The sequence below is a fragment of the Notamacropus eugenii genome, chromosome 4 (assembly GCF_028372415.1).
Source record: "Notamacropus eugenii isolate mMacEug1 chromosome 4, mMacEug1.pri_v2, whole genome shotgun sequence".
Lineage (NCBI taxonomy): Eukaryota > Metazoa > Chordata > Mammalia > Diprotodontia > Macropodidae > Notamacropus > Notamacropus eugenii.
In genome coordinates this window covers 425,280,450-425,293,868 of record NC_092875.1, presented here as the reverse complement: position 1 = coordinate 425,293,868, position 13,419 = coordinate 425,280,450, and the positions used below count along the sequence as shown (strand labels likewise).

General features: G+C 37.7%; 1 protein-coding gene across 7 annotated transcripts in view; it reads left to right on the top strand.

The window, feature by feature from the left end:
* SPEF2 (sperm flagellar 2) overlaps window positions 1-13,419 on the top strand; it is a 289,696-nt gene that overhangs the window by 257,421 nt on the left and 18,856 nt on the right. For 6 of the 7 annotated variants that reach the window (XM_072605832.1, XM_072605837.1, XM_072605838.1 and 3 more), the window contains 3 exons: window positions 5,910-6,095; window positions 10,334-10,543; window positions 10,788-10,910. In XM_072605832.1, the coding sequence (XP_072461933.1) occupies window positions 5,910-6,095; window positions 10,334-10,543; window positions 10,788-10,910 (519 nt within the window). Of the gene's footprint in view, window positions 1-5,909; window positions 6,096-10,333; window positions 10,544-10,787; window positions 10,911-13,419 lie in introns of those variants that run through there. The other variant, XM_072605835.1, reaches the window with a different exon arrangement.

The window sequence follows — 13,419 nt, the reverse complement described above, 5'->3', positions numbered from 1 at the left end:
TTCCAAAAATTAGAGTCAGGATTTGCTATTTAACAAAAACTCCCAACCAAAAAAAAACTGACCAGTATCTTACAGCATATGCCAAAATATATTCCAGATGACTACATGAAAGACTGAAATGGGAAGGGAAAGAAAGGGAACAAGCATTTATTAATTGCCTACTATATTCCAGGCACTGTGCTAAGTGCTTTAGAAATATCATCTCATTTGAAAATGTCATATAAAATACAATTTAGAAGACAATAGAAGGCATAATTTCTGTTACCATGGAGAAGAGAAAAGATCTTAATCAAATAACAGATAAAGAGAATCACAGGAGATGAATTTGATTCCATAAAATGAAAAGCTTTCTCAAAACAAAATTAATGCAGCCACAATGAAAAGAAAATCAATCAAGTGGGAAAAAATGTTTGCCACAAGTTTCTCTTACAAAGGTCTCATATCCAAGGTATAGGGAATTCATTCAATTATGTAAGAATAGATAAATAACCAAAGGATATGAACAAGCAGTTCTCACAAAGAAGAAAAGTAAGCTATCAACAATAACGTGAAAACACTCCAAATCCCTAATAAGAAGAAAAATTAAATGCAAATTAAAGCATTCTTGATGTTCAAACTTAACACTCAGATTGGTAATCATAAGTGTAATGGGAGTTAAAAATCTTCCCCATCCATTAATAGGCCTCAGGTGGGACTATTAAGGGAAGCTGGATTACGGGAGGCTTGCTTTGTATGAAGGCCCACGCCTTTTGTTAATTGCTAATGAGGCACTGGGTCACAAAGGTCATGCCCTCTGGCTTTGAAAAGTGTGTATATAGTCTCAGGTGAGGTTTTGCTTTGAGACTCAAATCACTGGAAGAATGTTTGTGTGATTAAGCCAGAGGAGACTCTGGGTAGCTGCTCAGGAGCCCCTAGGCTTTGAAAACTCAGATGTTGGTGCTTCTTTCTCTGGTAATGAAGTATGTATTGCCTATGGTCAGACAATTGGAAGCCCTCTCCGTTGGTCTTTCTGCTTGTAATTTCTACTTATAATTTCTGTTTGTTTTTTCTCTGAAGTTCAGGGTGCTGACTTTATCCCCTGAACTAAGTGAATGATATATATGCTTAATTAAAGTAAGATTGTTTACCACTTCTTAAAGTTGCTTTCAGATCTAAGAACCTGTGCAACAGGCCCTCTTCTGTAAGCCAAGGTGCTTGCTGCTACAATAAGAGAAAAGCAAATGGCATGTATCAGATAGGATCTAGAAAGGAAGGCACGTTAATTCACTATTGTTGGAGCTATGAATTGGTACAGTCATTCTGCAAATCATTTGAGCTATAACCAAAAACTCACTGAACTGTTAATACCCTTTGGCCCAGTGATGGCACTCCTAGGCATATTCCCCAAAGAGATAAAACAAAGAGGGAAAAGAGCCGTGTGTACAAAAATATTCATGTTAGCCTTTTGTTGCTATTGCACAAAAATGGAAAATAAAGGGATAACCAATGTTTGGTCAATGACTGGACAAACAATGGCACATGTCTGTACTAGTATATAATTGTATAAGACATGGGTTCTGGGAAGCCTGGCAAGACTTGCATGAACTAATGCAGTGAAACATGCAGAACCAGAACAAATTTTATGACTACAACATCCTAAAGGAAAACAATTGTGAGAGACTTAAGAACTTTGATCAATATAGTGGCCAATCACAACTTAAGAGTATTATGAAAGATGACTTTCATACCCCTAACAGACTGGAGGTATGGAATGAGACGTGCATTTTCGATACAGCCAATAGGTTGTTTTTCTTTGCTTAATTATGATGCGTTACAAGAGGAATTTTGTTAGAGAATTAAATAGATGAAGATAAGTAATGGTGAGCCACCCCCCTCCAAAATGGGGAAGAAGCATCAATGAAACATTTTTTAAAATTCACAGAAGGGACAGAAGAATATTCAGAGGAAATGACCAAGTAGAACAGCTTTGGAATTAATGTGCTGAGTTTTTTAATATACATAAAAAATTAGTTGCATGTAATAGAGATACACTAAGTACAATCTTCTTTGTCTCCTCTTTGTGCAAGTAGCCTAAGGTTTAAGCTTGGGTGGATTGGCCTATAAAAATCTTCTTGTTTCTTTGGTGTTTGTTAAGTTCAGAACAACTAAGAATTTAAAGTCCTCCCCCAAAAAATGTTGTTCTTCCATTGTGAACAGATGAGCTCATATCCTAAATAACATTATTCATTTGATAGAAAGTACCTCAATAGTGAGTACAATGCCAATATAAAAAGCTTCATGCAGTAGGATTTTTCATTCATTTGTAGATGGAAGCATATTCAAAGTCCTGGCAGTACTGCTCATAGCTGGAGAAAAGGGGAACCAAGAACTTTGCATACCAAAGAGACTTGAGTAACTAAAGAGGAGTGGGAAGAAAGGGAGAAGAGAGGGAGGGGACCAGTGTCCCTATTTCTGTACCAGGAAGCCTTTCCATCAATGAACAGAAAATGTGCAACACACATCCCACTTCTGACTCACTTGCTTCAGTGGCCGCTGGGTATGGGCCTCAGGCTTAGGTCACCAGCTGAATAATCCAGTCACCATCCTTGTTTTCACATCCTCTTCCCCTGACAGCTGCAACTCACTTCCATATGCTTAGATTTCACCCTGCACTCCACTGCCTTCTCCCTCCACTTCGTACATCTTTTTCTCTAGCTCCTCAGCATTCTTTTTCATGGCTTAAAGGTTCCACTCAAATTCACTGGCTTTCTTGATAATGACCCCAGGCAATAACAACGAAATTCACACTCGTGTAATACTTAAAAGTTTTCAAAGTACCAGTTGCAGTGAGTAGAAGTTGCAGAGAGGCCAGTTTAAGCCAGGTAAGGAAGACCTGGCTGACAATTAGAGCTATCCAAAAGTGGAGCCGGTAGCCCCTCACTAAAGGTCTTCAAGCAATTGCTAGATGACAACTCATCAGATAGGGTGCAGGTCAGATTCCTGCAAGACTTTGAAATCTTGCAATCCTGTACATTCACAGCGTTCTGTTCCATAGATCATCTCCCCAGTTTTCTTCTTTTCAGTTCATACCTACTAGGTAGCTATGTGGAACAGTGTAGAGAGTCCTAGGCCTGGAGTCAGAAAGACCTGACACTCACCAGCTGTGTGACTCTAGGCAAGTCACTTAATGTCTGCTTCAATTTCAGAGATAATAATAACACTGCCTCCCAGTGTTCCAATGAGTACTGGTACATGGTAGGCGTTTAATAAATGGTTATTCCTTTATTCTAATCTCCCTCCATATTATTCCTAGCTCCCCCCTTGTACAATGTACAATGCTAAAGGTTAGGAATAAAACGACAAAAGGAAAAGGCAGTCCGTGCCCTTGCAGAGCATGTATTTGACCAAGGACATACAACATTGTTAAATATAGGGGACAGCACGAAGCACCCAGAGAGGGGAGAACAAGCTTGCTGTCGGGGACAGGACCTGAAAGTACGCTAAGAGTGTAGACGTGGATTCCTGACCTAGTAACCAAGCTACAAAATGGCACAAGAGTAAGAATTACCTGACTGAGCTCAACTTCAGTGAGGAGACCAGACAGATTGAAACTGTGTGCAAGACATGATCTAAAATAAGACTGGAAGTGGAAAAGGCTGCATTTCAAGACAGAGGAGTTTGTACTTCATCATAAAAGCAACACTGAGCTACTGAATATTCCCAAGCAAAGGAATAACATGTTTGGATTTATGCTTAGGAAGATTATTTTGACATCTGTGTGGGATATTTGGAGAGGAAAATGTGGAGGACAAAAATTATAAAACAGTCCAAACAGGAAGTGATGAAGACGTGAGCTAAAGTCATGGCCATATGACTGGAAAGAAGGGGTTGGATGTGGAAGATGTTGTGGAAGCACAATTTATCAGTGAGCAACTAATTAAATGTAAGGAGTAAAAGAGAAGAAAATGTTAGTGAAGGTATTGAGGTTGAGGGACTAGAAGGGTGGGAATACCCTTGATGATTTCAAGTTGAGAGGAGGGACAGATAGGGGTGGAGTTCCATTTTAGACATGTTGAGATGCCTACAAGACTTCCAGATAGAAATGTCCAGAAATAAATTAATGATGCTGAAATGAAGTTCAAGACTGGAGATAGATAGATAGATAGATAGATAGATAGATAGATAGATAGATAGATAGAAAGATAGATAGATAGATAGATGATAGATAGATTTGGGAGTCATCTGTAGAGAAATGATCATTAAATCCTTTGGATATAATAAGGTGATTATAAGGATATAGAGAAGAAAGCAAGGAAGGGCCAGGACAAAGCCTTGAGTGATACCCTCAATTAGGAACCGAATATGGCTAACAAAAAAATACTGAGGAGAACCAGAAAAGGGCAAAGCCATGGCAGCTTGAGAATTGAAAGAGGAGGTGATCATGCAACAAAATAAAAACTCACAAAGAGATCAAGGATGAGAACTGAAAAAAAAGTCATCAAATATAGCCCTTAAAAAATCTGATCTTGAAGAGAATGGTTTCAATAGATAGGTAGTGTCAGAAGCAAGATTGCAAAGGGTTGAGAAGTAGATGGAAAAAAGCAGGAGTCAAAGAGGGTCAATGGCTTTTTTTCCAGACTCTGGAAGTTTGACTCTGAAAAGAAGAACTAAAGTGTGAAAGTCGGGATAGAGGAAGGGGAGTGGTCAGAAGAGAAGAGACTGGTGAGGAGTAGGAGGAGTCATAGTAGTTAACTGCCTGAGGAATTAGGAATGGATGGGATCCAGGTCACAAGTAGAGGGAATGATCTTGACATGGAGAAAAGTCTCTTCAGAGACTAAAGCAAATAACACCTTCTGTCTAACCTGTCTCGTATCTCTGACTAGTTAATGTTTGCAAATTTGCAAAATTTTATACAGACTACACAAAGGATATTTTTCTGTCTCTTTGGGGACAGAAATTAATTTATTAAAATAAGGAATAAATTTCCTATTGCTATTATGGAAAAGATATCACTCCTTTTTTAAAGTTTTATTATCTGTGTGTGCCTTGTGTCACATAATGAATGGTATTAAATGACCAAGTCAGTTAACTAAGATTTGTGCTACCTGGCTAGGTTGTTGTGAGGAATAAATGGTATAACTGATGTACAGCATTTTATTACCATAAAGGATTATACAACTGTATCATGACTGTTATTAATAAATTATTGTAATCTTAAATAATAATAAAATATTTAATCATAAGAAACAGCGGTACAATTTAACCACTTGTTTTCATGGGAAGGTATGAGAAATTGAAGTCTACAGATAATCCCCCAAATCTCAATTTTTTCTGGAAATTCTATCCCCTCCCCCACCAAACCTCCTATTAATAAAGAAATCTAGTTTTGCCTCCTTCTCTCTCTACTTCTGCTGATAGGCTTAGAAACAGCTAAAATGCTGGTATCATTATGGAGGAAAATGGGGGGGGGGGTGTAAATAATCCACAAACTCTATAATCAGCTCCTCAAGAAAGGCAAGATAAATGACATGCCATAAAAAAAAATGATCTTTCCATATCTCAGCCTGGGATAGATGGCACTTTGCCCATAACCAGCACTCCAAAAATATTTATTTTATTGATAAATTGAATTTGAAAGTATATCCATATCCTCTGATGAAGGAATCTTCTTTACAATATATATCATGTTTTATGTATGTATGTATATATATATATATAGGTATGTCTATATATGAATTTTTTCCTGGAAGACCTCAAAGAATTTCCAATCTATTGTATGTTTTGTTTTTGTTTTGTTTTCTCATGGGAAGAAACAAAAGTTTCAACAGCTTACTTTAAGGATGTATAATTAAACGTACCTAGCACCTTATGTTTATTTACACTTGGATATCTTTCAGATGTATTAATTAAAATTATTTTCCTTTGACAGTTTTTCTTTGACTTGTTTGCCGACTTCCAGAAAGACCCACCAGAACTGGACTATTTTCAGATGCTTCTTTACTTTGCATGTCACCCAAATGCTGTGGAAGGGGTCTATAGAGCCCTGAGTCTGGCTATCGGAACCCATGTCTTTCGAAAAGTTGAAACACTCGCTGTGGCCGAAAACCAAGTGATGGTAACTGGGAATAAGCTAGCAACACTTTCTGGTGGTGGAAATCACTAAACCCTGATGGCCCTCAGCCAAACAAGTGTTTCTTCAAACTAAAAGATAGTATTGTTTAGTGTAGGAACACTGGCTTTAGTGTCAGAAAACCTGAGTTCAAGTCTTGGTTCAGCTATTGATTAGCACTGTGACCTTGAATAAGTCCAATTATGTCCTTAGCCTCAGTCTCCTCATCTGTAAAGTTAGGGGGTAGAATTAGATAACCTCTAAGATCCCATTTATCTCCAAACTCTATGGCCCTAAAGCTTGCATGGTTATACGACTGCATGCTTTTCTACTGCCTCTCTCTAACCTTTTGTAGAAAAAGCAGTTATTGTGAAAATAGACCTTCTCTATGGAATGCTGCTCTCTGTTCTTCCTTTATGGACACAGAGGGAAGAATTAAATTGTATTTATTAATTAATTAAAAATTAAGTTGTATTTAGTAGTATCCCTTTCAGATGTGTCCATGGCTATCTTGAGGAGTGCTATGTTACTTGATGCATTAAACTTCCTTGGATGTAGAAAAATCAACAGATTTTATATCAAAGAACCTGAGTCTGTTGCAAACTGTCATTGTGATTTTGGCCAAGTTGGTTAATTTTTCTGGACCTCATTTTTCTTCAAATGTAAAATATGTAGTTTAATGCAATAATTTCTAAGGGTCTTCTGGTTGTAATATTACTATCCTAACTTCTCCCTCTCAGTGAAATAAATACCAGTTGAATGAATGAATAAAAGAAGTCTCCTATGCTGTACTCTTAACTGTGCTGGAAGTAGCTCTTCCCCTCTATACTCCAGGGCACACTTCATCCTATGATTTATTTTCTAGCCAAAGCCAGGACAAGACATTTATGTGCTCTGGGAAGACTGTGAAAATTGAACTCTCTTGAATATGAAAATTGTACATCCTTCCACCCATGTTTCTGCCCGTTAGCTATTTTTTGAGCAAAACCAAATACAAATCACCACCTTACCAATTAATCAACAAGCATTGAGTTAACTCTTGATTTCCCTTGGTATATTCAAGGATAAGAGAAGAAAAAACATGCCCCTAAGCCCTAAGAAGTTTTCTCTCTTGTTTGTGATAAGAAAATAGAATCAGATGTATTCTAATATAATACAGATGGTCTCCCAGCCATGGAGGGAACATGAACTTGATCATGAATTAAATTAGGGAAAGCTTAATGGAGAAGTGAATCTTGAGCCTGGGCTTGACAGAAGTATAGTTCATCAGACAAGAGGTGGGAGATCATTCCAGACAGTGGAAACTGTAGGAGGAAAATCAAGAAGGCAAAAATGTAGAACTTGAGACTGGCAAAGTGCCTATCCTCACAGAGTTAAGAGCATCACCATGGCAACATGGAGGGAGGGAATCTGATGACATTGAGAGAGGAAGAGCAGAACTGAGGACAGCTCTGTGCCTCTTCCAAATATGAAATATAATGTCTGTTATTTTTTCCAGATTATTGGTATCTTTTAATCAGATGACATGTTTTTTAATGATGAGCATACTGCGTATCATATGTATCCTATAGGGGGAACAAGGGAGGTGGTGACATCATACATAGGATGTATGTGTGCTACCTCGAGGCACACCCTTACTTGCCTCACCCTCCTTCCCTTGCCCAGGAGTTCTGAAACACAACAAAATGTTCTTTCTTCAGTCCCATCTTTCATAGCTCCAGCCCCTGCCACAAAGCCACTCTGATTTTGTGCATTTTGACTGCTTGATGTTTTCTAGCTAGGAGATCACCATAATAAGACTACTTAGAAACTTAAAGCTCTGTGCTTTTCATTTAATTCCTAAGCCAACAATTCAGGGTTTTTCCAGTTGTCAACATAAATCACTGATGTCATTTAGACTTCTCTTTCTTACTCTTTCTGCTGCTCGTACTAATTTTACTTAGGGTTAAAACTGAGTTGAATCTAAGACTTCTAGAATAATCTTAAGGGAAAAAAAGAAGTGTTACATCTATCAGTAGCCAGGCAATCTTTGGGAAGCCCCTCATTTACACGGCTCTTGAAAAATGTGTCCATTTGTAGGGCAAATTCTGTGTCTGACGCTACAGTACATGCAGGGTTAGCACTGCGGCAAAAAAATGGGAGAGAAGCAAGAATAGTGAGTGTGAGGAATAATGTGGAGAAAATTACTGAGCCCCAGTTCCTGACATCAAATCTCAGCCTTGCCGCTTACCACCTATGGGACCTTGGGCAAATCAACCCCAGTTTCCCCCTCTGTAAAGAAAAAGAAGAAAATAGACAAGATGACCTGTAAACTCCTGTGTAGTTCTATGAGAGTATTACAGGTTCATAGATTCTATGTTTTAGGCTTACAAAATCAATACAATCAGATGGCAAGGGCTCTTGGAGCTTTCAGGGCACAAATCACCACTTATTTCTGTATGAAAACACCTTTTACCCACACAACCCCACATGCCTGACTTTCTGTGGCTTAGAACAACAAGCATTGAACTGACTGGATGATTAAAAAAAGTGAATTACAGTTTATCAATTGATCAGTAAGGCCGATTGCTTAAAGACAATGTTTTATTAACAGATTTTCACAACTCCTTGAGGACTACTCAAAACTAGTCCATACTGGCACCATTTTTACCTTTGTGCTGTCTGTTCAGAGGTTTGTACAATAATTATTGTTTGTCATTTCCTTCTCTAGTTCATTTTACAGATAAGGAAACTGAGGCAAACAGGGCTAAGTGACTTGCCCAGGATTGCACAGCAAGTACCTGAAGCCAGATTTGAACTCTTAAAGATGAGTCTTCTTGATCCCAAGACCATTGCTAGATCAACTATGCCACCTAGCTGCTTTTCAGTGTTTTGATATTGAGCTAATTACTACTTTGTCAACAAAGCCTTAGTTTATCTCCAAATTCTTATTCACTAACTTTATTTGTATTAGAATTCTCAAAATCTCTATTTTTTGAAGACCTCCATTAGAAAGAGATCAGCGCTTTCTGCCATATACCCCCAGTGGCTTTCTGAGCTAAGCTGCCTTTGTTCATGAGCAGTCTCTCTCCCCTCACACAGCCACAAGGCTGTTCCTTTCTGAGCTTATTTAAAGATCTCTAAAGGTGATAGAATTGAAGTGAATAGTTCAAGGATTGGTTTTTTTTTTCTCCTACAAAACTTCAGAATTTTAAGTGACTGCTTTTCACATGGAAACTGCCCCCTTTAAGGATCTTCACCTATGTTTACATCATAACCATAACTAGATAGTAGAAATAACAGAGAAAAGCATTTCTCCCATCTTGGGCACAGGGCCAGTAATCAATCACTCAATGAGCGTTAGACTCTGGGGATACTTGGATTAAAAACAAAACTGTCTTATCAATCAAGTATATTATATCCTATTGGAACAAACACCAGGTATATGTATTAGTAGATATAGAGATATGTATGTGAGTGCATATTGTATGTATATGTAAGTACGTACAAAGTGTCCCCAAAGTCTTTGTGCACTTTTGAGCTTTATCGTGTGTCTGTGCATGTGTACATACTTGTGTATACATACATGTACACATGCATCTGTGCATCCACACATGTTCGTGAATACAAGATAAATCATTGCATGTGCACCGTGCTACCATTTTGTTAATCAGCATGCATTTAGGGTTTGCTTTTTATTTTTTTGCAATGCGTATACTAACCTTCAAATGGAAATTCATTCATATTTACATCCTTCCCTCACTTTTTCACTTATGCAACAAACAATATATTGAGATTCTTTTTGCTCTGTGGAATTATGACAATGTGATGCTTCCCCAAGATTCCTACAGAGGAAGGGAAAGACCCCTAGGAGCTGGAGCAGAAGATATTTAAGAACTCACTATAAACTAAACTCAGAATGTTAAAATAATGAATATTCATAATAGTCTGATTCTTGTGCCAAAATGCATTTATAAAAATGACAAGACCCAATCTAATCTGGTCAAGTTCAATCAAATTTTCCATTTTCCCTTAAGAATATTCAGACAGGTTAATTCAGATCAATGATTTTCAGTGTTTAGGATTTGTGTATTTAGTGTAGTTATATGTAATTCTACTTGTTTTTCCAAACAGTCATAGACACCTTAATTTCCATTGCATAAAGATGAAAAATGTCCATATTAGGTAGTTTTTTGTCTGATGTGTATATTCAAGATTATGTTCAGTCTTTTCTCCTGAATCTCTTTTCCACTCATCTTTCCCAGACTCCCTCCTACACCGACACAGTAACAATTGAAGAACTTCCAGAAGTAGAAGAATTAAAAGAAGAAAAAGAGAGGATAATAGTTCCAGAATTTCTGAATAAGGAGACCATTTCCATTCCAACACTGCTGAAAGTGTTCCAAGGAATAAAAGACGCACAAGATAACCACCGATTTTTTGAAAATGAAAAGATAGAGAACACTTTTTCTGAGGTTGGCTGTGATGTTCTATTTGTTTCATCTCTTTTCAATGTATCCCATGTACAGGGAACATTTCCTCATTACATGCCTTTAAAAACTTGTTGTGGCACAGAAATTGAAGAAGGTTCATTCCTAAAATTCGGGTGTTCTATGACCTGTAGTTTCTTGGAATTTTATCTCCCTGCTCCCCATACTGTGTTAAATAAATGAATCGATCCATCACTTAATTCAACTTCATTTTTTTCTCCTTCCAAAGGTTTTCAAAACAGTATACAAGGTCATAGGTAGCAATAATTTGGAACCGGTGGAACTTGCTACTCTGCTGAAGCACCCTTTCATTCAAAACTTACTTTTAACTTACAAGGAATACAAACTTCCAGTGAGTATTCTAAGAAAGTTAGTTTCATTGCTATCACCCTCTCTTAGCATTTTAACAGCATAAGCTGTCTGTCAGGCACTTCTTGTGCTATACAAGATTAGCTGGGTTTTAAGTGAAAAGCATTTCCCCTTTGTAGAAAAGAAAAATCAGTTTCATGGTTAAAAAAAGTTTTCCATTCTGACTTTATCAGAAATTATACCTGTGGTTCTTTAATGAAACAAGGCAGCATCTATGCTTTTAAAAATCATTCTGTATGAGAGTAGTTTTATTCTTCCACCTCAGGTATTGAGTCTGTTGTTTTCACAAATGTCATTATTTGATTCAGTACAAAGTTTATCTGCAGCATGCTAACAGCAAGCTGCCCAATATGTTGCATCCAATAGTATAACAGTTTGTTTTTAATTTTAACAAGTCAAGTTAACAAGTATTACTAAGCATCTGTTATGTATGCAATCCTTTGCTGGGTTCTGTGGAAGTTATAAAGAAGACAACCTCCTCCCTAAAGGAGCTTGCAATTTTATTTGGAAGATGCCTTACCACTGCTTGAATATTTAAGGAATATAAGGTTATCTATAAACAAGTGCTGAATCCTATTGTTCAGTTGCTCAAATATATAAAGAGCTTTTGGTGAGCTGAAATAGTCAGGGAAGGCTGCCAACAGAATATGGGACTTGAGCTGGACCTTTCAGGATACATAGAATTGGGAGAGGTATAGTGAAAATCCATGCAGCCCACCAGGTGGAAAGAACAGCTAAAACATGGAAACCAGAGTGGAGATTGTTAGTGAACAGCAGAGATTTATGGTGACAAAAAAATAGGAGAGAACACGTAGGTAAGGAGATAGAGTGTAGAAGGCTTCTCAGGCAAGAGAATGTATTGATATAAAATCTATCCATCTCTACAGATTTTTATCTCTTACTATCTCATTATGTCCCCCCTAAGAAGGCTCATTTTTACTTTATTTAACATTTCCCACACTTCTCAATTTCATTAGCTGTAAGTGAAATCTCTTAAACTTGCTTAATTTTCCTTCTGTTGTCAGTATCAATATCATAACAAGTCCCATTTGGTAATAAGATGGAAGGAAGGAAGGAAGGAAGGAAGGAAGGAAGGAAGGAAGGAAGGAAGGAAGGAAGGAAGGAAGGAAGGAAAAGGAAGAAAGGAAGGAGAAAGAGATAGAGAAATAATAGCAAAAAGAATGATTCCCTGAGTTCCAAATACTTTGCCTGCATTCTTCCTTTCATCTTTCTCTCCCTTTCCATGCCCTCTGTCTCCCTGTCTATCCAAAACATCTAATGACATGTGAGTGGAGCAAATAGAAATAACAATGACTGGTGAGCATGTTCATCAATAAAAGTTGAATGGTATAGCCTATGGTCAGATTTATTCTCAACTCGAATATTTCTTACTTTGAGTAATCAATCTTTTTTTCTCAAAAAACACTCCACATTTTCTTATAATTGGTGAAAGCAATAAAGCAATTCCCTAACAGACTCAAGAAATAACACAATAGTTCCAGCATCATTTTTTCTTCCAAATAGTCAGTCAGTCAGTCAATAAAGCACTTGTCATGTGTCGGGCACTGTGCCAAGTGCTAGGGATACAAAGAAAGGTGAAGGAGGACACAGTTGCCTGTTCTCAGTGAGCTCTCAGCCCAGTGGAGGAGATGATAACTATGTACAGAGACAGCTACAGGATAAACTGTCTGAGAAGGAAGGCACAAAGATTAAGGACTAGGAAAGATTCCCTGCAGAAGATGAAATTTTATCTGAGACATAAAGGAAGCCAGAAGAGCCAAGAGATGGGGATAAGGAGGAACAAAGTCCTAGGCAGGGGGGACAGGTAGTGAAAATGTCCCCAACTGGGAGATGGAGTGTCCTGTGGGAGGCTCAGCAGAAGCCAGCATCGTTGGATCATAGAGTAGGGGGGAGGAGGAGTCAGGTGGACAAAGCCTGGAAAGATAGGAAGGGGCCGTGGTGTCTGTATCCTTACACCCATTTTTTTTAAAATCTCATTACAAATGAACTTTAACCACAGTGATGTTATTTTGAGATTTTTTGTAGATAAGTGGAGCAAAAGATAGAGTGTGGTTTTTTTAAGGTAAAAATGTTGTTTGCTGTTATAAACAGTGAGAAATGCAGCATGTTGCTAAACAACTTTAAATTTATGTCAGTCATAATTAGAATCAGCAGCATTTTCAGATCTGCCTAGGAGAGGACGCGGTTCTAGGTGTTTTTCCACAGATGTGAAATTATTTTGTCATTGCATATAAACGTTTAATTCCTATGTTATGCCACCACCTTTGTGGACTTGAACTGCTCTCATATCACTTTCTGAGTATTTAAGAGGCTCCTAGTCAGTGCTGTTTCTACAGTACTAAAATCAGGTCAAGAGGCATGTTTAAGTACCTACTATGTGCCAGCCATTGTGCTAAGTGGTTGGGAATAAAAAAATGGCAATATAGTCACTGCTCTCAAGAAGCTCACAATCCAGTGAGGGAGACAAAATG